We start from the raw sequence: 20375 nt of genomic DNA, 5'->3' as shown, positions 1-20375 counted from the left end.
TAGCGCACTGCCTGCTCCTGCAGCATCCCAGTCCCAGCTGCCTCGCCGAGCTCCCGGCCTCCCGCGCAGCTCAAGAGAGTCCGGCTGCCGCTTCCGAACACTCCTTTATTTGTCGGAGGAAGACGTACGAGTACGATTGACGACGCCCAAGCGAGGCGCCGCGGTGAGCACGGACAATTGGACAAGGGCTCGTTCCTCCCGTCGTCCCTTCATTAAACTGCGCTTTCTGCCTCCTGTTTGCATATTGCTGAACTGACGGTGCTTGCGGTTCGTTTCAGCGGGGCGGCGGAATCGAATTCGATGCTATATTTCAGCACTAGTCATAGGTCACCTGATGAAACAGGTATAAACATCACCTCTCTCGCTGTCGCTGCTCATGAACGAACGCAAATTTGGAAGCGTCCAACAAGCAGAGGAGATCAAAGACACAAGAGGTATGTATGGATCTGGCAATTTTCTCTGGTAGCTACAATGAAAGCCCAATTGCGCGAAGGGCCGAAGAAGACTCTGTCTTGGGGGTATTATAGATGATGGGCCGGCCAGTCCGGCTAGGCCTCAAAGCCCTTTGTTGTATCCTCAAGGCCCTTTAAAAACTGTAATGAGGCCCCCTATCTGGACCCAAAACGGAAAGTTGTTCTTCTGCTTTCATGTAGTTTTCGCCCTCTCGAACGCAAAAATGTATTTTTCTCTAACTCCACAGTAGCTTTCTTTTTTAAAATAAAAATAGCTATACATAAGTAAATAATTTTTGTAAGTTTGGGTCATCTCCGAGCAAGGACTTGGGAACTTTATTTTTCTTGGACTGAGAGTTTCTCATGCTACCACCCCTCTTTTTATTGAAAAAAAAGGGGCTCTAGATAGAGCTATAGATAGCGTGAGAAAAAGCGAGATGGAAATTTCAGGCAGTGTACTCCCATTAAAAGTAACGGCTATATCTGTAGGCTATAGCATATCTGTACGCAGTTAATTAGTGTATCTTTTGGATATACTACATGGAGATAAAAAAAATTATGGCTATGAATTGTATCTTGAAACAACTGAAGGCTCTTGTCCCTCCACATCAATGTGCAATATCTCTTCACCAACAGCAGGATTTGATTTGGGTGGTTTTGCGAAACAGGTAGTTCGACATTGATGTGCAGACCGTGGTATAGGATGCATTTTTTTGGTACTTCCGTATATTGTGCCTCTCATATAGTTTCAAGTGGATTATTCACTCCTATGTACTTTTTATGGCACTGCCATATATTATGCCTTTCACAGAGTTTCAAGATAATTCACTCCTTAATTCCAAGTCTTCGCTCCTAGATTATATTGTAAGTGAAACTTTTATTCACGTTAACATCCTTTGATTAAGTGGAGAAACTTTCCACATAATCAACACCTTAAATTGGGGAAAATATGCATTATAGTGTTTACCATTAGCTAGATTAATTATTAACTTTTGTAACTCATCTCCTCCAACATAACAATTTGAAAACATGGAAGACACAAACAACCCGTGTTTATGTATGTGTTTCTATGTACCCGACATAATACTGGCAAAAATAAAACCTATTTCACATAAAATACAACTACCAAACAAGTTTTAGTATCGGTAATATGTTTTGTTAGCTTATTCACTATGTAATGCTTCCTCTCTTATTAGCGGTAGAATTGATGGTACTGGGAACAACACCGTCTGAATTTGGTTGCGATGGTTTTAAGGGAGAAGAAGCCTCTATCAGATTTTATTATAATTATTTATAGAGTTTTTTAACAACTTAGGTATAAGGTACCCTAATACCTCTTTTTGTAAAAACAAAAAAAGCAATGTTTCTCCTTATCTATCATTTCTAGTCTTAACAAATAAGTATACATATATGATATCATTTATGGCTTTTAGTTATGACTAACAAAATATATTGCAAGATGACCTACTATTATATGTCTTTGACAACTCCATATAATAATATAACGTGCATTGTATTTTTGCAACATACTAGTTTAATGTTACTTAGATTAGCACCTTTAGATACTCCAACAAAATTTATCCGTTTACCATTTTTCTGTTGCTCAATGCATCGTTTATGGGTATTTCTCAAAACATTTGTAATTTAGTTCATATTTATTTGTGAAATGTAACGATCTTGCTAAATATTATGCTTGCAACTTGCTTTTTTAGTCTTATGACATTTTCTTGCTTTGACATCTCATTAGATTTGTCCTCGTACCGTCTTTTCCCATCGTTTGTGCGTGCCTCCTGCGAGCATTAAATTTCTCCATATTACTATAAAGCCCCAATCAACATATTTATAATTTAGTGCATGGCGGTTATGGAATCTACGTACTTAATCACTAGCGAGCGGTTACACTTATTACCCGTTTTTCCCGCGCTTTACTACATGTCCATGCAAAAGCTAGTCGAACTCTGTAAACATCTTATATGCCTAATGCACATCATGAAAAATAAAAATCTAGTTGACATTCCTTATAAGAAAAAAATATCTGTATCAACATTGTATATAGTATATGAAATAGAATACCATGTATTTTTTGAACTTCTAAACATACATGAATAAAAATATTAACTTAGAGAAATAACACACATCAGCTTAACTTTTTTTAATATCACTTCTACGTATTCTATAGTTCCAGCATATACCAAACCAAGGCACATGTTTCATTTGAATGCCAGTAGAATTACAGAAAACAGCTTTGTTTGCACACGGGATCGGCAAAAAAAACCAAAACAACCAGGCCTGCGTAAACCGTATTAATCCCCCCTCTCCTCCCGACCCACACCCCGCCTCCGCCCCCGTCCCCTCTCCGAGCAAAAACATCCGGTCCTCCCGTCACCGCCGACCTCGCCTGCGCCGCCGCCGCAGTTGCCTCTCGCGGTGCCAGGACGAATCTTGCGGCCGGTGCGGTGGGATAGGACCCTACCAACCCGGCGAGACCCGTGTATGTGCCTCCCAGCCCTAGACGTCGCACAAGGCTTTAGCTGTCTACGACGCGCCGCCGAGCACCACGCCGCCGGGCACTTACTCTATCGTTCCCTCTCTCTCTGGGCAGGATTTTTTGCTCACCTCTCTTCGCTCCGTATCGCTGCTGCAGGGCCGGTTCTCTCTCCTAGTGTGGGGTGGAGATCCATCAGTGCGAGACTGCGAGGGGCTGATTTCCTTCTGGTTTTGGTGAGTAATCCTTGCTTGTCTCGTTGAATTCCTTTGGTCTTATGGTTCGTTTTGTTCCCCATTCAGTTAGTTTTTGATTTGCGTGCTGCCTGATGCCCTACTTACCCCAATCCATGAATCCATGGTTCGATTAGGTTTTTCATCTTCGTCACCGTACAAACAAGATAGCACTTGCTCGTACCTGTTTATGGTGAGGGTGTGGTCGGTTTTCCGAGAATTTTGGGGGTTCAACTGAACCCCCATGACCCAAGTGAAGTCCTCTCCTTGTGGAGCTCGTGGTGGCTGAAGGGAGGGTGTGTGGCCAGGGGAGATGGATGATACCTTGGCTATCATAAGGAAGAAGTTGAAGAAGCGGAAGAAGGGCAAGGATGGTACTGATTTCGGTGAAGTGGCTGAATGTGGAGCTGATGCTCAAGTATTGGTTCAACAGGAAGATGTGCAGGGTGATGTTCATACAGGTGATGGTGTTGCTGATGAGAAGAGCAATCTGAATGTCGTAAAATTGGGGGATGTTGAAGTTGCTGGGGATGGTGCTCAGCATGTGGACGATCTGGGGTTGGAAGACTCCTTGTCGGTGCTGTTTACGAGATCTGGTCGGAAGTCTCGGCAGGTCTCAGAGAAGGAGGCTGAAGGTGCCGAAGTTGCTTGTCCACATGAAGAGGAAGGTCTTGACAAGGGATCTGTTTTGGATCCCGATACAGCTTCCAAGGTCACTAAAAGGAGAAGGCGACGTACAAAGGAAGAGATGAAGAATGCTGCTGTGCAGGATCGGAAAGCCTCCTTGCCCCGTAAAGCAAAGGCAAAGGCAAATGGTGGCACGTCTACTGGACACTACAAGGTTGGTCCTCAGCAAACCTTGGGAGGATCGTCTTCTGTTTCTCCTAAACTGGAAAATAAGTCTGTTGGGAAAGAGAAGGCTGCAGATGATGGATTATGCCATCGATCATTAGGAGAATCGCTTCTACAAGAAGATGTGGAAGCCCACAAAGTACTGAAGGATGGATCTAGGAACCCTTCCAATGGGTCCACTCATCACTTTGAAATCTCAGCTCGGGCAAGCAATCACCCTGTGCTGAAACCTTGTTCAGGGAAGCTTGCTGAAAAAACATCTTGCACTGCAGCAAACATGATCAATGTTGGTGTTTCTGATGCACACGCATGTTCCCAAACACTAGGGAAGGACAGCAGTGATGATGTAGATTTTTCTCAAGGCAAATCACCAACATCAACCATAAGAAGAAAAACTGGTCTAAAACCAAAACAGGTGCCCCGGAAACCTGTTCGACAAAAAGAGGCATTATCATCTCTTGATGCTGATAGTAAACCAGCTGAAACAACAGAAAGTATTGAACCAAATGCAGCTGTGCTTACAGAGGGAAATTTCGATCAGCTGGCTGTTTTGGGGGCCAAGGATTCCTGTTCTTCGCATGACATGGCAGCACCTTCAAATGATGTGGATATGGCTGATGTGGCAGTGCCATTGGATTATGAAGACACGGAGAACGCATCAAAGGTGAAACGTGTTACACGAAGTTCCAAAAAACGCAAACATGGTGACATGGCATATGAGGGTGATGTTGACTGGGAAACTCTAATGCAAGAACAGGGGCTGTTCTCAAACCCCTTAGCAGGTTTTGCGGACCAATCAATAAAATCAAAAGATAAAATTAAAACTTCTGAAGTTTATGAGGGTGGAGGTGATAATGGTCTTGCTGCAGTACGTGCTGGCCTAAAGGCAAAGGCTGTTACACCACTTGAGAAGATAAAGTTCAAGGAAGTCTTGAAGCACAAGGGTGGCCTTCAGGAGTACCTAGAGTGCAGGTAGGTAGTTTTACTTTGTGCTATATGTACCCTAATTTCCTTTTTTACCATATTAATATCAAATTTTGGTGCATTATTGTTTTTCTCTGTCTGTTTCTTTTTGCATTCCAGGAATATGATACTAAGCTGCTGGAGCAAGGATGTTAAACATTTATTGAATCTTGCAGAATGTGGTGTTTCCGTTGTTCCTTTGAAAGATGAGTTGCCACGTCACACGCTTATTCGTGATGTGTATTTATTCTTAGACCAAAATGTAAGTTGAGTTGCCCTTATTCTTGGTCAGGCTTCATAACACAGGTTTCATTATTTTCCAAAATTGCCTTACCAGATTAAGCTGTCAACTTCCACCTAGCGTTAGCTCCAGCTATCACACCTCTTTGACAACTTTCTCATTGACCTTTGGAACCATGGAGATTTTCCTTTTACATGCAATCAGCTTGTTTGTTTAGTTAGTTTGTTTTTCTTAATTGCAAAAGTTTGTTCTGAATACACATCGTACTTCATCAAATTTCAGGGCTACATAAATGCTGGAATTGCATCAGATAAGGTGGCAAAGGAGCACGACACTCCAGAAGTTGTGGATGTACCCAAGCTAAATGAATCAAATCAAATGGAATCAGTCAGCATTCAAGATGGCATTGTCTCTGTACCACTCCAGAATGGGGATTTTGAGTATGGCACAGGCATTGAATGCTGCAGAACTGTATGTGTAAAAAATACTGCAGAAGCATCAAATGACAAGAATTGCCCCACTGTTGACTGTGATGCTCTGGAGTTGCTACCTTACTTGAAGTCTGAAGAACAGCCCACTGAAGAAAAGAATCTAGGCGTGTCAACTGAAGGTAGAGATGCATCACTGCCGTCCAACAATTTGGATATCCAAGGCAGGTCATATCTGGACAGTTCTGTTGGAAAAGTTGAAGTCTCTCACCAACCAGAAGCCCCAGAAATTGAAACTTGTGGAAACAACTGTCAAAGTGATAGGGCTGAATCTGGTGTGTGTCGCAAAAGGGTAATCATTGTGGGAGCTGGCCCTGCTGGTTTAACTGCTGCTCGCCATTTGCAACGACAAGGTTTTTCTATCACTGTTCTTGAGGCACGAGATAGGATTGGTGGTCGTGTTTATACAGATCGCACGTCACTTTCAGTTCCTGTAGATTTGGGTGCTAGCATTATTACAGGGGTGGAGGCTGATATAGCTACTGAAAGACGGGCTGATCCATCCTCTTTGATTTGTTCTCAGCTTGGTCTTGAACTTACTGTGTTGAATAGTGCTTGCCCTCTGTATGATGTAGTAACTGGCAACAAGGTTCCTGATGCTCTGGATGATGATTTAGAAGCTGAATACAATGGCCTTCTTGATGAGATGGCACTGCTTTTTGCACAAAATGGTGACAGTGCAATTGGTTTATCCCTTGAGGATGGACTGGAGTACGCTCTTAGGAAGCACCGTGCAGCTCAACATATGGATATTGTTGAGCGGGATGATCACTTAAAAAGTTTGACAAATGCTGGAGCTATGGACATTTCCAAAAGTGCTTCAACAGAAAAGGAGATAGCTCATTGTGGGAAGGATGATAAGGTAGACGTCCTCAGTCCTCTTGAGAGAAGGGTTATGAACTGGCACTTTGCACATTTAGAGTATGGTTGTGCTGCAACCCTAAAATCCGTGTCCCTTCCATACTGGAACCAGGATGATGTATATGGAGGATTCGGTGGTCCTCATTGCATGATCAAAGGGGGCTATGACACTGTTCTATGCAGCCTTGCAAAAGGACTTGATATTAGGTTAAATCATATTGTGACTGAAGTACTGTATGGACATGGTGAGTTAGGGGCTAGCTGTAAGGATGGCAAGCACGTCAAGGTTTCCACTTCAAATGGAAATGAATTTATTGGAGATGCTGTGTTAATCACTGTTCCTCTTGGTTGCTTGAAAGCACAGACAATTAAATTTTCACCCTCCTTGCCAGATTGGAAACTATCTTCTATAAACAGGCTTGGGTTTGGTGTTCTAAACAAAATAGTATTGGAGTTCCCTGAGGTATTTTGGGATGATAATGTGGATTACTTTGGTGCAACTGCAGAAGAAACAGATTTAAGAGGACGATGCTTTATGTTTTGGAATCTCAGAAAAACAGTTGGGGCACCAGTTCTGATAGCTCTACTTGTTGGGAAGGCTGCTATAGATGGACAAAGCATCAGTTCTGATGTTCATGTTAACAGTGCTATGGTGGTTCTCCGAAAGCTCTTTAGGGATTCTTCTGTACCTGATCCGGTTGCATCTGTTGTGACAAATTGGGGCCTTGATCCATTTAGTAGAGGTGCTTACTCCTATGTTGCAGTTGGAGCATCAGGAAGAGATTATGATATTCTTGGAAGGCCAGTTGCAAATTGTTTATTTTTTGCTGGTGAAGCAACATGCAAAGAGCATCCAGATACTGTTGGTGGTGCAATTTTGAGTGGTTTGCGAGAAGCTGTTCGCATCATTGACTTAGTAAACACTGGAAATGACTATATCGCTGAGGTAGAAGCTCTACAAACTTACCAAATGCAGTCAGACAGTGAAAGGAGTGAAGTTAGAGACATGTCAAATAGACTTGAAGCATGTGCACTTTCTACCGCTCTAAGTAAAAACACGTCTGATGTGACGTATCCAATTGTTAGCAAGGAATCTTTGCTGCAAGAAATGTTCTTCAGTGCAAAAACAACATCAGGGCGCCTACATTTGGCTAAGGAGTTATTGAAGCTTCCTACAGATGTTCTTAAATCGTTTGCTGGATCTAAAGAAGGACTAAGCACACTGAACACTTGGATTCTTGTAAGTTGATTAATGAGTTGTTTCTTTAAGCATTGCATAGTACCCACCAGTACTTTTCCTATGTTGAAATTCATCATGTTTGCAATCTAATTTTGGCAGGATTCACTTGGGAAAAATGCTACTCAACTACTGCGGCACTGTGTGCGCTTGCTTGTGCTTGTTTCCACTGATCTGGTAGCTGTGCGTTTGTCAGGTATATACAAAGTTCCATATCCCTTTAAGTAGCATCTGTTAGGGAATGCCGCTAGACATGGCAGGTGTTTCATGTTCCTCCAACAAACTTTGGAAGGGTATAAACCCACATTGGGTTATTACATTCTTAGGAATCTAATTTACTTTCCAGTTTAGCAAACCCCTTCCTGTTTAACCTTTATATAATGGTTGTTTATTCACTAGGTTAATGAAAAGGAAAACAAATAAGCAAATACCTATTACCAAGAGAAGAGTATTATATATGTGCTGAATTGGTTATTTGATCTCTGTTAGTGCGCCTGTGGATGCTTGTATAAATTATTTTCTATTGCAGCCTGGCGACAAGCCTGATTCTTCTCTTTGAACTTCATGCAGGAATTGGGAGGACTGTAAAGGAAAAGGTTTGTGTGCACACAAGCCGAGATATTCGTGCTATAGCTCGTCAGCTGGTCAGTGTTTGGATCGAAGTTTTTCGTAAAGAAAAGGCCAGCAATGGACTCAAATTGCTGCGTCGAATGCCATCAATTGAATTAAGTAAGACAAAGAGTAAGGATTTGCAATCAGGAAAGCCTACCTTACGTGTGCCAAATGAAACTTTGGACAATAATAAAGTAGCTTCCCAGCGCCAGCGTGCAAGATTCGCAAGTAGCCACTCACCACCGAAAACAAGCAAGAAGTTTGAGAACAAGGAAACAAAATTGGAAATCGGGATGGCTACAAGGTCCGATGGCAACTCGTTTTCCCCAAAACAACAACATGGTATTGAATCTAAGGTGGAGCATGGCATTCCTATGTCCGAGGAAGAAGCTGCTGCATTTGCTGCTGCTGAGGCAGCTCGAGCTGCTGCCATAGCAGCTGCACAGGTTTGTGACTAAAGTTTTCTTTTGATTAAGATTCCAACTAGCTATGTTTTAATCTTCACCATTGATCATCCTTATCAGCTCTCATATGAATTTTATCAAAAAAAAAAAGCTGAGAAAGCTTGTTATGTGCCTCTCCACATTGTCATAATTTCATTACCTTACACTGCTGAGTTGGAGATTTTGTGCTACTTTAAATTTTTTCCATCAATTGCAAAATCTGAACATAAGGGAGGCACATGTTAATTCATCCCGCCAGATCATGAAGCCAGATTCATGTATTGTAAAATCCAGGGCATATATTTTTCTGCATTCTAACCTTTTGCTCTTATTTCTTTTAATTTATCACTGAGTGAAGTGTTTCTTTCCAGTACTTCAATAAAAAGCTAGTTTGGTCCTTTCCATGTTGTTTTCTTGCATTGATGATCCTCATTTGTGCATGTGTTTGGGACATATCTTGTATCTGCAATGATTAGAGCAAGTTTACTTACCATTGTTAACCATCACGTGTGATCGAACATCCCTGACTTTAGTTAAACAATTCAGGTAAAAAATAGAAAATTGAGAAAATTCGAGGCAGCCAATTGCCAATTATGGTAATTATGAAGGCTCTAATTTGAATTAGAGTGGTACATGAAATATTCTAGTTGGTGATGTTAGTCCAAAATAAATGAACTCCTTACTCATGAATGTTTTTTGTGTGCTGATCTTTTCATAGGCATATGCATCTGTAGAGGCAGAGATAAGTGTGCCTCGTGAGCTTCCAAAGATACCATCATTCCATACTTTTGCGATGCGTGATCACCATTTGGATGAATCTGATACAAGAAAAAAGGGAGTGAAGGATAATTTTGGGAGACTTGAGTGCATACTGGAAAATGGTTCCAAGAATGGCAAAGCTAAGAACTCACCTGACGATGCCAACTGCGCTGATGTTGACAGCTTGAAAATGTCTGGTGATAATGGCACTCAGAGGAGCCACTCGAACGAGAAAGCTTGCCTAGCAAATACTAGGGATCATTCTACAGACATTGGTGTTTTATTAGACGGTCGGGCATGGGTGGATACTGATACAATATGCATTGATGGTGTGAAGGATCCTCTAGCCATTGAGAGGTGGCAGGCACAGGCAATGGAAGCTGATAAAGAATTCTACAGTCGGATACGCATACCGGATGATGAAGATGCAACTAGTCAGAAGCAAGCGTGCCGTAGTTCTGCCTCACAGGGTGCCGACAGCAAACCTGCATCCGAACGGCAATCAAGAGGCGTGGAGCACATAAAACAGGGTCTCGTGAATTTCATAGCCTCGCTGCTGATGCCATTGTACAGAGGAAAAAAGATAGATCGTGATGGGTACAAAACAATCATGCGGAAAGCTGTTAACAAGGTATTATATCCTGTATTTTTTTTAAAAAAAAATCTTGCGAATTTGGATTATCAACTTGAAAACGTAGCTTGATAGACTTTGCTTTGCTATTGTTTTATGGTAGTTGGTTCATACTTTAACATGTTTATTTTCAACGTAGTGCGCATGTTTTGCTCAATTTTCTTATCATGTTATTTCCATCACCCTTCTGTGATCTATTTTAACTGTTGCCTGGTGAATTAGGTGATGAATATGATAGTAGTAATACTGACAGTGTCTCTGTTTCTCTCTGTCTCCTCAGATAATTGAGACATGCTCAGAAGGAGAGAAATTGATGACCACTCATGAGTTTCTTGATGTTAAAAGGAAAAATAAGGTGCAGCAATGTTCACTTCTTCCCAAAGTTTTATACTTCGTACAGACCCTACCTTACTAATACTGCATAGCCCTCTACCAATGATGGTCGTTATTCTGTTGATTTTTATCTGATGACTTGTGATGCCATTCTATGTCTTAATAATGTATTCTGATAATTCTTTTACTTTATTGGAAAAATGTTATGTGTTTTAACTCATGGTTGTTTACCATCAATGCAGATTGAATCCTTTGTGGACAAGATGGTTGACAGGCATTTGCATGTGGTAAGCAAACCTGCCAAACCATAAGGTTCACATTCACAGTAAGCCAGTAAGGTGTTGTGTGCAAAGGAAGCTACTCTCTTTCAAAACACCAAGCTCTCACTCAGTGATCGTGCTCCAATCCAAATGAACCAAAACCTCAATTCGGAAACTGGCATGGTTCATCAGTGTTGCCGAAAAGATCAGCAGGATACTATTACCCAGACTATCAGGGTGGCATAGAAGAGCATTGACCAGATCAGTGCATTTACTTTTGTATTTAGTTAGGCATCATTTCCATCATTGTAGCTATAGATCAGTAGAAGGCTTAGACCTCTGTGCACTCGACAAGCATGTTGTGCATGCAGTAGCTTGGATGCCAAGTTGAGTTTCTGTGGCTTGATGAAGTGGCATATGAAGATCCAGGATTCAGCATGGTCTCATATGCAATGAGGGCTCTTGCGCCTTATATGGTGGTAGTTCAGTCCAGCCTAGCGGATTAATCCTGTTCGTTGTTCAGAGTTAACTTACACCAAAGTAGATCCTCTTCTTCTCTCTTTGTTGTACAGTTCTTTTGCAGTTTCTAACAGGCGTTTAACTTATAGTCGGTTGGGTTAGAAAGGCTGCAGTTGGCAGAGAAGGTTGAGCTTTGCAGCCCTTTGTATATCCTTCGCTGCTTATAATGTGCATCCTTGATGATTGTCGAATGCTAAATGATTGCAAAAGAAAATGATGTTTACCCCCTAAGTTCTCTTGTTGATTTCTGCCTTTCAATATGTTTGTATGCTTTGATATGATTGTATGACTTAAGGGGGATACACTGCCATTGTGCCATGGTGTTCCAACTTGTTTCGTGGATTCCTTCATATAGTGAGGCAAATGTTTCTATTCTTCTGTATTCTGTGCCTGGAGCTCTGGCAGTAGAGCTTTACTTTGCATTCTCCTCTTGAATATTATACTAGCAACAAAGGCTCAATACTTCAGATGTGCAATCTCAGGATGTTTATAGTACCATGCAACAGGTTTTTGTAACCACATGAGTTGTTTTTTTTTACTACATGTTTGTTTATCGAATATGATATGCCCCTATTTTTTCATACCATTATTCAAGGCTCTTGTCTTTTTCATAAAGTTCTTTGTTCCCCTGGTGTATCTGATATACTACTTGTCTCCACTTCCAGATCCGGTATCTGGGTTTTGTCCAGTGATTTTTCACTTGTAATTACTCTGCAGGTAGATGTTACATTTCTCTTGTACTATTCTTTGTTACTGTGGTAACTTCTGCCTTCTCACGTGCATCTTGTGTGCTCTTCACTGATTAAATGCCTGCTGGACCAGAGATATGGCCACTAGGAGATGCCTTCACCGGGGATAATTTCAGTCCACTCCTTGCATGGATGCATAAGTACAAGGAGTCCAGTTTAACAGGTATACCTTTCGATCATCAGATCCAATCCAAAGGATTTTTCCTTCTGTAACTGATATCATTTCCTTATCATTGCCATCTGAACTCTTGTGCAGGATGCAAAATCGACACATGACTGGTTTGACAAGTATACTGAGGTAGGTGCTGCAAGTGGCATGAACGGATCTCAATTTTTACCACTCCCAAGTCCCAACAAGCCTAGCCGGGCTGGGGGCATGGCTACAGCATTGCTCACTTTCATGCTTGTTGTTTCTCATGCGGGGTCGTTTTGTCCAGGCAGTTCTTGAACAGGAACAGGAAGGAACCCAGATCGCACACGCGGCCACCATCCCGGGCTGTGGTCCGCTGCTTGCTTGGGGATGGTGGGCACGGGAGGATTGATGGAACACCTCAAACGGGGAGCACTTGTATTGAATGAGCAGGCTTCAGCTCACTGTAGCACATCATGAGATCTTGCATGGCTGCATTGCATCAGCCAGCCTTTACAACACTGATTACAGAGTAAATTAAGCAGCTGGAGATAGTGCCATTACTCGATGTTTCAAACAAAAACCTTGGGCCAGAGTGAATGGTTGCTGTTAGATTGAGCCGTTTTGTTGTGCAGGCAGGCAGTGGTAGCTGTAATAACTCTGCCCAAGTACAGCAAGCTGTGGCCCTAGTTGGGGGACAGTGTATCTGCGTCTTTTATCTTTATCGTCCTTCTGTGGCAGCTCCTTATGATCTCCATCAGGTAAAGATCAGAAAGCCGGATGAACAGTTGATGGGGAGGAGTTGGGCAGTTATATTGATTTTGCTGTGCGGTGAGTTGTTTTTTGTTTTTCTTTTAACATGTTGGGTCCATTCGTAATTTTATATGCAGTTATGCACCATTTATGGGAACAGGCGACAATGCATTTCTAAGTCCACAGGGTACAGTAAGGTATGGTGTGGTGACATTTGCTCTGAATCTCTCTGCAGGTTGACGCGGAAACTATTTCTCCGGGTCCAGATTTGAGTTGGACTGACCACTGGCAGCCACGACATGGGAATAAAGTGAGTGTTCAATCTCCCCATGGTTCCTTTGATCCACTTCACATTGATTAGGTTCTTTCATAGGGTGGTGGCCAGCGGAGGAAGCGAACATGTAAGAAATCAGAAACCCCTCTTCAATTCTAGCTTTATTCCAGTGATTCATATCGTATTTTCATTTTCGATTATAATACAATGTTACAGGAATGCACGGTGAAGAAAACAGGGGAAGAGAAGGTACAAGCTCCACAAATTGATCGTGTCATAAGTCACATTCTGTCCATGGATTACAGCCAAAACGACTCATCATTTATCATAATTATACACAGGACCAGGCAAGAATTTTCTCAGCCTTCAATATGAAAACTTGAGAACGAGAAGAAAATACAATGGGGGGGAAAGAAAAGAAAAAAGGTAAATGTAATTAGGTAACCTTCACACATCTCTCGAGCCCTTCTGCCCGTACACTTCCTGTTGCCTCCCTTCAGAAACCTGTTGCTCATTGCAGTGCCGTGTTCTTCGAAGACCCACCCTTTTGCTAACCTGATTCTGAGGTGCGTTCTTAAACACTCCCTGTGATTTCGTCCTATAAATAATTTACCCCCAGCAATCTCACCGTTTCCTGTCCCATATCTCCTCCAGCTCCCTGGCCAGGTCCTTCTGCCGGCCGACAACAATGGTGACGTGATCCTTGCCGTCGATGACCTTGACCTGGGCGCGCGGGACCTTGGCCTTCACCGCGTAGCTGCACTGCACGGGGAGGAGCTCGTCGTCCCTGCCGTGGTAGATGGTGACGTCGCAGGTGAGCTGGTCCCGGACCACCTCCAGGCACTTGTCGATCTTGCCGGCGCTGCCGCAGATGATGTTGTGGAGGGTGTGCCACGAGGCGATGTGGGTGTGGCAGAAGAAGCCGTCCATGAGGTAGGTCCGGACCCTGCACGACGAATGGTTGGTCAGGTTAGCCGAAAATAACCGCCGCTCTGAATCCATACCCTGCCTAGCTTGGTTTAGCAGCTACTGCACTAGTTATAAGCAAATTCTTGTTCATGCGCCCCGCTGGCTACGTCTGAATAGACAGAAAGATGAAATGTATACATCCCTTTCGGGGTGCTCTTCACGGAACCCAGAGAATTGGAGAATTAATGGCCGTTTCCTTTTCTTCTGATGCCGCTAAATAAGCCTATGCAACTACTTTAGGCATTAATACACACATTAACTTTAGGCATTCATACCATGGTGCACCCTTTTCACGGAAAACATCTATTGTTCGTTTGCATTTAAAATGAACGGCAAATTATGTTTTTTTTCCCTACGAAAGTTTGAGGAAATTCAGTGAAACCAGCTGAGTAGCTGGCACAGCAGGTTGGTGAGTTGGGCAGCGGCAGCTCGGTGTCTGAGCACTGGCCTGGGCGCCTGGCCACCGGGCAGTGGACCGGCAGATGGCCGCTGGCCGCTGCACCGAGCACCCCAACGGCTGACCGAGGTCAACTCAATTCCTATGCACCCCTATTAACTGCCATTGATCACATCGTCGCAGCGACGCAGGCCGGGCGGGCCCCACCGGCGCTCCTAAATGCTGGAGTGCGAAGAGAGTGGAGTACCCTACCCTGATGCGATGTGAACTGTGACGAGTGACGACCTCTACGGGCTCGGTAATTCCCGTTGGTTTATGCAAATCAAACCAACCAATGGAAGATGTCCAAGCGTCGTCCCCAAAACCCGCTGCAAGAAAATGTCGTTGAGCCGGTCGCTGACCTAATTTCACCTCACAGATGCGCACCAAATTCCATGATTTCGGTTCCTTGTTTTTTTCTACTGAAGAATAGTAGAATGGAAAGGCTTGTTGCCGCAAAAGTTTCCTCTTCTAAGCACGAAAAGAAAAGAGAGAGAAGGCGGCAGTATGCAGGTGGTGAAAAAACATTGGATTCGCTGTTGGTGCTGGAATCTGGCCTCGCACGCGTACCTGTAGAGGGTGAAGACGCGGAACGCGAGCTCCCAGAGGCGGTGGTGCTTGCAGAGCACGATGCTGACGGTGCGGCTGAGGTGCTCGTACCAGCACGCCACGGAGGCGCCGAACGCGATGGGCGGCCACACCCGCCGAGGCGCCACCGTCCGGAGCACGTACTGCGTCCCGACCTCGCCGCGGGGCACCGGGAAGTAGGGCTGCAAGAACACACCGTCAGAGCGCGCGCAGATCGTCAGATGGTATGCGATTGCGAGGGAGGCGGCGAGCTTACCGGCGCGACGAGGGTGAGGGACCTGACCGCGGCGGGGTACTTGACGGCGAGCGCGAGCGCGAGGATGGAGCCCAGCGAGTGCGCCACGATGTGGAAGGACCTCACCCCGTGCCGCTCGATGACGGAGCGCTCGATCATCTCCACGTGCTCCCGCAGCGTGTACAGCGAATCCGCCGGCTTGGGGCTGCGCCCGAACCCGAGGAGGTCCACGGCGAACAGCCGCCGCCGGGACCGCGCCGCCGGGCTCACGTGGGGGAGCACCGTCTCCGTCCAGAACCCCGACGACGAGATGAACCCGTGGATGAACAGCACGTCCTCCTCCGTCGCAGCGCCGCCGCCGCCTGCGTCGTTTGTTGTTGTTGAGAAACAGCGGTGAGAACTGGGGAGAGTGCTAATAATATGGCCTCTGGTCGCGACGTAACGTACCTTGCGGCGCCTCGACGTGGACGAAGAGGCGGTCCGTGTCGGCCGGGTTGCAGTTGGCGCAGTGGCAGTCGGACCACCGCGGCGACGGGTACGGCCGGTGCTTGCCGTCGCCGGCGCCGCCGATCTTGCCCCGCAGCATCTGCACGATGGCGGAGTGCACGGTGACCCCCGCCGGGCGCCGCGTGGAGGCGCCGGACCCCGACGCCGAGGCCGCCGCCGACGCCGCGCAGGCGACCACGGAGGGCCGCGTGTAGAGCGTGTCGGAGATGTCCTCGAGGTGCAGCCTGGTGGCCGACAGCATGCTGACCACCTTGGAGCCGCCCCGCTCCGACACGACGATCTTGCCCGCGGCCCCCGCGGCCGCCGCCGCCGGCGACGAGCGCGAGCAGTAGCAGGGCCGCCACGCGCCCTCCGCCACGTAGTCCGCCGCCTTGTACACGGCGCAGAGCAGCACCTCCAGCGCGTCCAGCAGCACGAACACCACGACGCTCACGGCCTCGTTCGCCGCGCGGCCGGCCGACGCCAATGCCGCCGACCACCGCGCCGCGGCGCCCATCTCCACGACGCCCCGCCGGAGGAGAATGCTCTAGATAGCAACGCCCGCGTGGAGGGGAGAGGCGGCAGCGGCTCAGGGGAAGGTGGCGGTGGGGGTGGTAAAGAAGGGGAGGGGAGGATGCTGCAGTGGTGAAGTGAATTGATGATGCCCTCGCATTAAAGTGCAGGGGTTGGTGGTGGTTGAACTGACACGGCCAACTGGTGCGCGCGTCGCGGCTGGGCTGGGGCTCCGCTCCGGACCGAGCGCAGGCAGGCAGGCAGCCCAAGTAAGCTCAGCGCCTGCACCTGTCGGAGGCCATATTCATAGGTAGACGACCAGTCCACGGGAGGCGACAGGCCATGCAGTATCTGTTGGTAGTGAACGAAAAAGATTAGTGGTGAGATCAGAGGGCAGTGTTTCACCCATGGAGGTCGCTTGCCATTGCTAAATTCTTTTCTAGTATCGTACCAACTTGCCCCCTTGAAATTGGAGGCCAAGGTCCAAGGAAACAACGGGACAGTGAAAGCACAAGAGGCCACAATTTTCTGAACCATCGTTGGCGTCGCCGTTGGCGCTTTGTGTGCGCCCTGAACGGCAGTCTCAAGGCGCAGCAAACAACAGCATCTGTCTAGGTTCCCCACCGGACACAGGACTCTTTCAAGGTAAACATGGAAGGATAAACAAGGCGTTTTTCTAGTGTGGCCACATGTCCTGAATTTCTGACAGTCTTCACACGTACAATGCTCCTTGAGCCTTTCAGTTCTGTTCAGGACAGTTCAGTACAGGGGTGCTCGATCGATCGATCCACCGCTCGGTGTTCCCAAGGCCCCCAACTGCTGAACTGCATGCAGCTGCGTGCTTGCCTCGCTGCAAACAAAGCCGGTTCTGTGCAACACCGACAAGCTCTCGTCAACAGAAAGTATACGCATGCAGCACAGGTCAAGGAGTCCGGCAATGGTGGTGCGTACGCATGCGTTTCCAATTTCCCCTTTTTTTTTTCCTCGGGACATACGGGCTCGAAATACGGTTCCCAAGTACAAGATTGGGGACGAAGATTTCGGCCATAATGCATAGGCACGTCTTGCTACCTAGCGTACACTTTCTGAGGGGGAATTTCGATAGTGTACATGGCTGGGCATTTGCAGCGTTCTACGTACGCACATGGTTGTGCACACGCGTCTCTTTCGGGCACGACGCGAGGCAAGATTTCGGGGCTCTCTGTAGTATGCAGTACTGCAGCGCAGTAAACATGTTGTACTGTAGCAGAGCCAGACCCAAGGACGTTGCGAGAGCTAGGCGTCGCGTCTAGCACGTTCCTGGCTGCACACACTAGTCAATATTCGATGCGTCCATGATCCGAAATATTCGTGCCACTGTGCTCCTCCACGAGACAGAAAAAAGGACCTCCCGTGCTGCCGTGCAGACATGTGTACATGGAGTCATTATGGACAGGTTTACTGCAGTTTCATTTCAGTAATTGAACTCTCCCCAACCTGACAACATTCTTTGTGTACATGAGCTTCAGCTACCTGACCAAGAGTTCAAAGATGGGAACCTGAGGCTGCATATTTGAAGCTACTGCGGTACAACTCTACATGATTTGATCCAGGGATTGGCGACGATTTAATCCAGATCCAGTCATTTACGTAGTAAACACAGCTAGATAATAACCTGACGAAACAATCAGGATCTAGCAAAGGTAGCAAGTAGCCACCATTTTCCGCCGATGGATTAGAGTACCAACCGGGGGGGTACGGACACCGTGAGCTTACGTGATTTTACACTAGTTTAGTAGGTGAGCTAAGGCGGGAGGAAAGCTGAGACGAGCGGCCCGTGTAGGTGAGCAGGAGCCGGAATTCAGAAGCCCCCGTTGTTTATTGGGGGGAATTCCAGCAGTACAAGGCTCCAATTCAGATCGAATTGTTTCTCGATTTAGGTAGGGGTTTGCCTCTTTGGCATGCGAGAGTTGGCACCAGAGTCACCGGTTGAAAGAGACGGCCTGCCGGGCATTGGTGAGCTGACTGCGGTTGTGCAGCAGTTGTATGCTACTGTAGCATACTGCATCTGGGATTTGTAGGTAGACTGATGGTTGTGGGGGTTAGAAAAATCCAGTGAGTGAGATGGTCTAATACAGATGGAAAAACACACGTGATTCGTGTATGCGTTGCGTGCAAGGAAGCAGAGGTTTAATCATTTTCAATTTGGCGATTTGATGAATTGTAGTGAATGAGCAATGCCGAGTCAATACTGTAATAAAATGGATGGGTGTTTAACTGTTTATTGGTGATGAAAAGTTTATTGTAAAAATCAACAACATTCAAGTACGAAAATGTATATGTTGAATAACCATTGAGATAACTTCTTTGATCATTTTTGTCAAATTCTATAAGAATGCCTCGATTCTTTCCACAAAGATTGAACGGAGGATAAGAGCAACTGCAACAGATTGAACGGAGGATAAGAGCAACTGCAACAGATCCCCTTTTCCCCTTTATTCCCTTATCTAGGAATCCCCTTTCACAACTTTTGAATTTGACCGTTGCTAACGTCCGGACGTCCGATGGGAAAGTTCTCATCGGACGCTCCGTTGCAACATCCAAAAACAACATCTGCAACATCGAAAGTATGAGGTTGCAACATTAAAAAATATGCGAAAAATCGTTCAACGTAAATATCGTTTCTGACAAAAAAATTTCCCGCCGCAACATCAAGCGCATGTTTCATGCAACGTTTCCAAACAAAAAATCACCACATGATAGGTTGAGCTTGAGAATACAGGTGAAACACTAAAGCACAAAACGCTGCAACACGAAAAAAATAATAGATGAAACATCAAAAGCCAATTGTTGCAACATAGAGATGCATTCATCTGCAACATTCAAGCATCTATAGCGTTTGCAACTTCTAAAAAACTACTGCAACATCATGGTACCTAATGCAACATGGACGTCGAGAAACACAAGAGAAAAGCCTTCTCCTAGCTTGAACTGCCGGTGCAGCCGCGGCGTTGCTGCCCGTGCGCCCCTGGCCGTGGGGGAGTGGCGGCTAGCGCAGCTCGCCCGCCCCTAGCCGCGGGGAAGCGGTGGTCGGCGGCCAGCGCCCAGCCACACCTGGGCGCTTGAGCGGCGCACCCCGGGCCACCCCTGGCCGTGGGTAAGCGATGGTCGGTGCTGGCACCCGGCCATGCCCCGACGCTCGAGCGGCACGCGGCAGAAGCTCACCATCATCTATGGCGTGGGCGAGCTAGAAGAGCAAAGGAGAAGCTTATCGTGGAAGGAATGGTCAAAGGAGATGGGGTGAAAAGGATAAGAATGCCTGGAAGGTCAAACCAGTGGTGGAGGGAGCATCTATTTTTTTGTGTGGATCTCGTTTGATATTTGCACTGTCTGTTGGACGGCTGGACGGAAGCATTACCGTTTGAATTTTGAAGAGGAGTGCTCCAGCAGATCCCTTCTTCTCTCTCCCCTCTCCCCCTTTTCTAAAACTGACAATGTGCAACCCACCTGTCAATGACCAAACCATCTTCTTCTTCCTTCCTTCTCTCCTCCTCCCCCTCACTCCACTTTCTTGCTTCTCACATGGCAGGGGGTAGAGGCAGCTGCTCGGTCTGCTCGCGCACGTGGGAGCGCGAGCTGGCCTGCCATAGACGGGGGTGGCGGTGCCCGGGGGTGCCTGCCACGTGCAGGTGCGCGGCAGCGGCGCCTAGGGCAGGCATGTCGTGCCCGAGGCAGGGCCTGCCGCGTCTGGCCGCGGTAGTGCCAGCCAAGTGGACGGGGGTAGCGGCGCCTAGGGACAGGCGGACGACGGCGTGGAGGTCAGGCCTACCGGCGATGGCTTGAATCGTGCGGAAGGGAGAAGGAAAGGAAGAAGGCTGATTTCCCCCTTGGAAA

The 20375-nt window shown here is 46.4% G+C and overlaps 2 protein-coding genes and 1 long non-coding RNA gene across 5 annotated transcripts; 2 read left to right on the top strand and 1 right to left on the bottom strand.

Annotated features, from left to right (window-relative positions):
• Window positions 1-2781: 2781 nt before the first annotated feature.
• Window positions 2782-11600, top strand: LOC117838760 (lysine-specific histone demethylase 1 homolog 3). Of its 3 annotated transcripts, none has more exons than XM_034718911.2 (10): window positions 2784-2943; window positions 3097-3173; window positions 3308-4994; window positions 5106-5247; window positions 5509-7815; window positions 7915-8008; window positions 8383-8870; window positions 9586-10257; window positions 10538-10612; window positions 10833-11600. In XM_034718911.2, exons 3-10 carry the CDS (start codon window positions 3484-3486, stop codon window positions 10899-10901), a joined length of 5358 nt encoding a protein of 1785 aa, XP_034574802.1. In that variant the 5' UTR covers window positions 2784-2943; window positions 3097-3173; window positions 3308-3483; the 3' UTR covers window positions 10902-11600. The 3 variants fall into 3 exon arrangements, with proteins under 3 accessions (XP_034574800.1, XP_034574802.1, XP_034574801.1); XM_034718910.2 differs by having other exon boundaries at window positions 3055-3173; XM_034718909.2 differs by having other exon boundaries at window positions 2782-3173.
• A 1787-nt stretch (window positions 11601-13387) lies between these two features.
• Window positions 13388-14516, top strand: LOC117838762 (uncharacterized). The gene is made up of 4 exons (XR_011897180.1): window positions 13388-13524; window positions 13617-13701; window positions 13796-13841; window positions 13930-14516. It is a non-coding gene; the product is annotated as an uncharacterized lncRNA (long non-coding RNA).
• On the bottom strand, window positions 13533-16789 carry LOC117838761 (probable lysophospholipase BODYGUARD 1). The gene is made up of 4 exons (XM_034718913.2): window positions 15951-16789; window positions 15525-15865; window positions 15251-15450; window positions 13533-14221 (listed from the first exon to the last, which is right to left on the bottom strand). The coding sequence occupies exons 1-4, from the start codon at window positions 16504-16506 to the stop codon at window positions 13900-13902; spliced, it is 1419 nt and encodes a 472-aa protein (XP_034574804.1). The 5' UTR covers window positions 16507-16789; the 3' UTR covers window positions 13533-13899.
• Between the last annotated feature and the right edge of the window lie 3586 nt (window positions 16790-20375).

Source organism: Setaria viridis, chromosome 9, assembly GCF_005286985.2.
Source record: "Setaria viridis chromosome 9, Setaria_viridis_v4.0, whole genome shotgun sequence".
NCBI lineage: Eukaryota > Viridiplantae > Streptophyta > Magnoliopsida > Poales > Poaceae > Setaria > Setaria viridis.
Note: the sequence above shows the minus strand (reverse complement) of the source record. Positions and strands in the feature narration are given on the sequence as shown.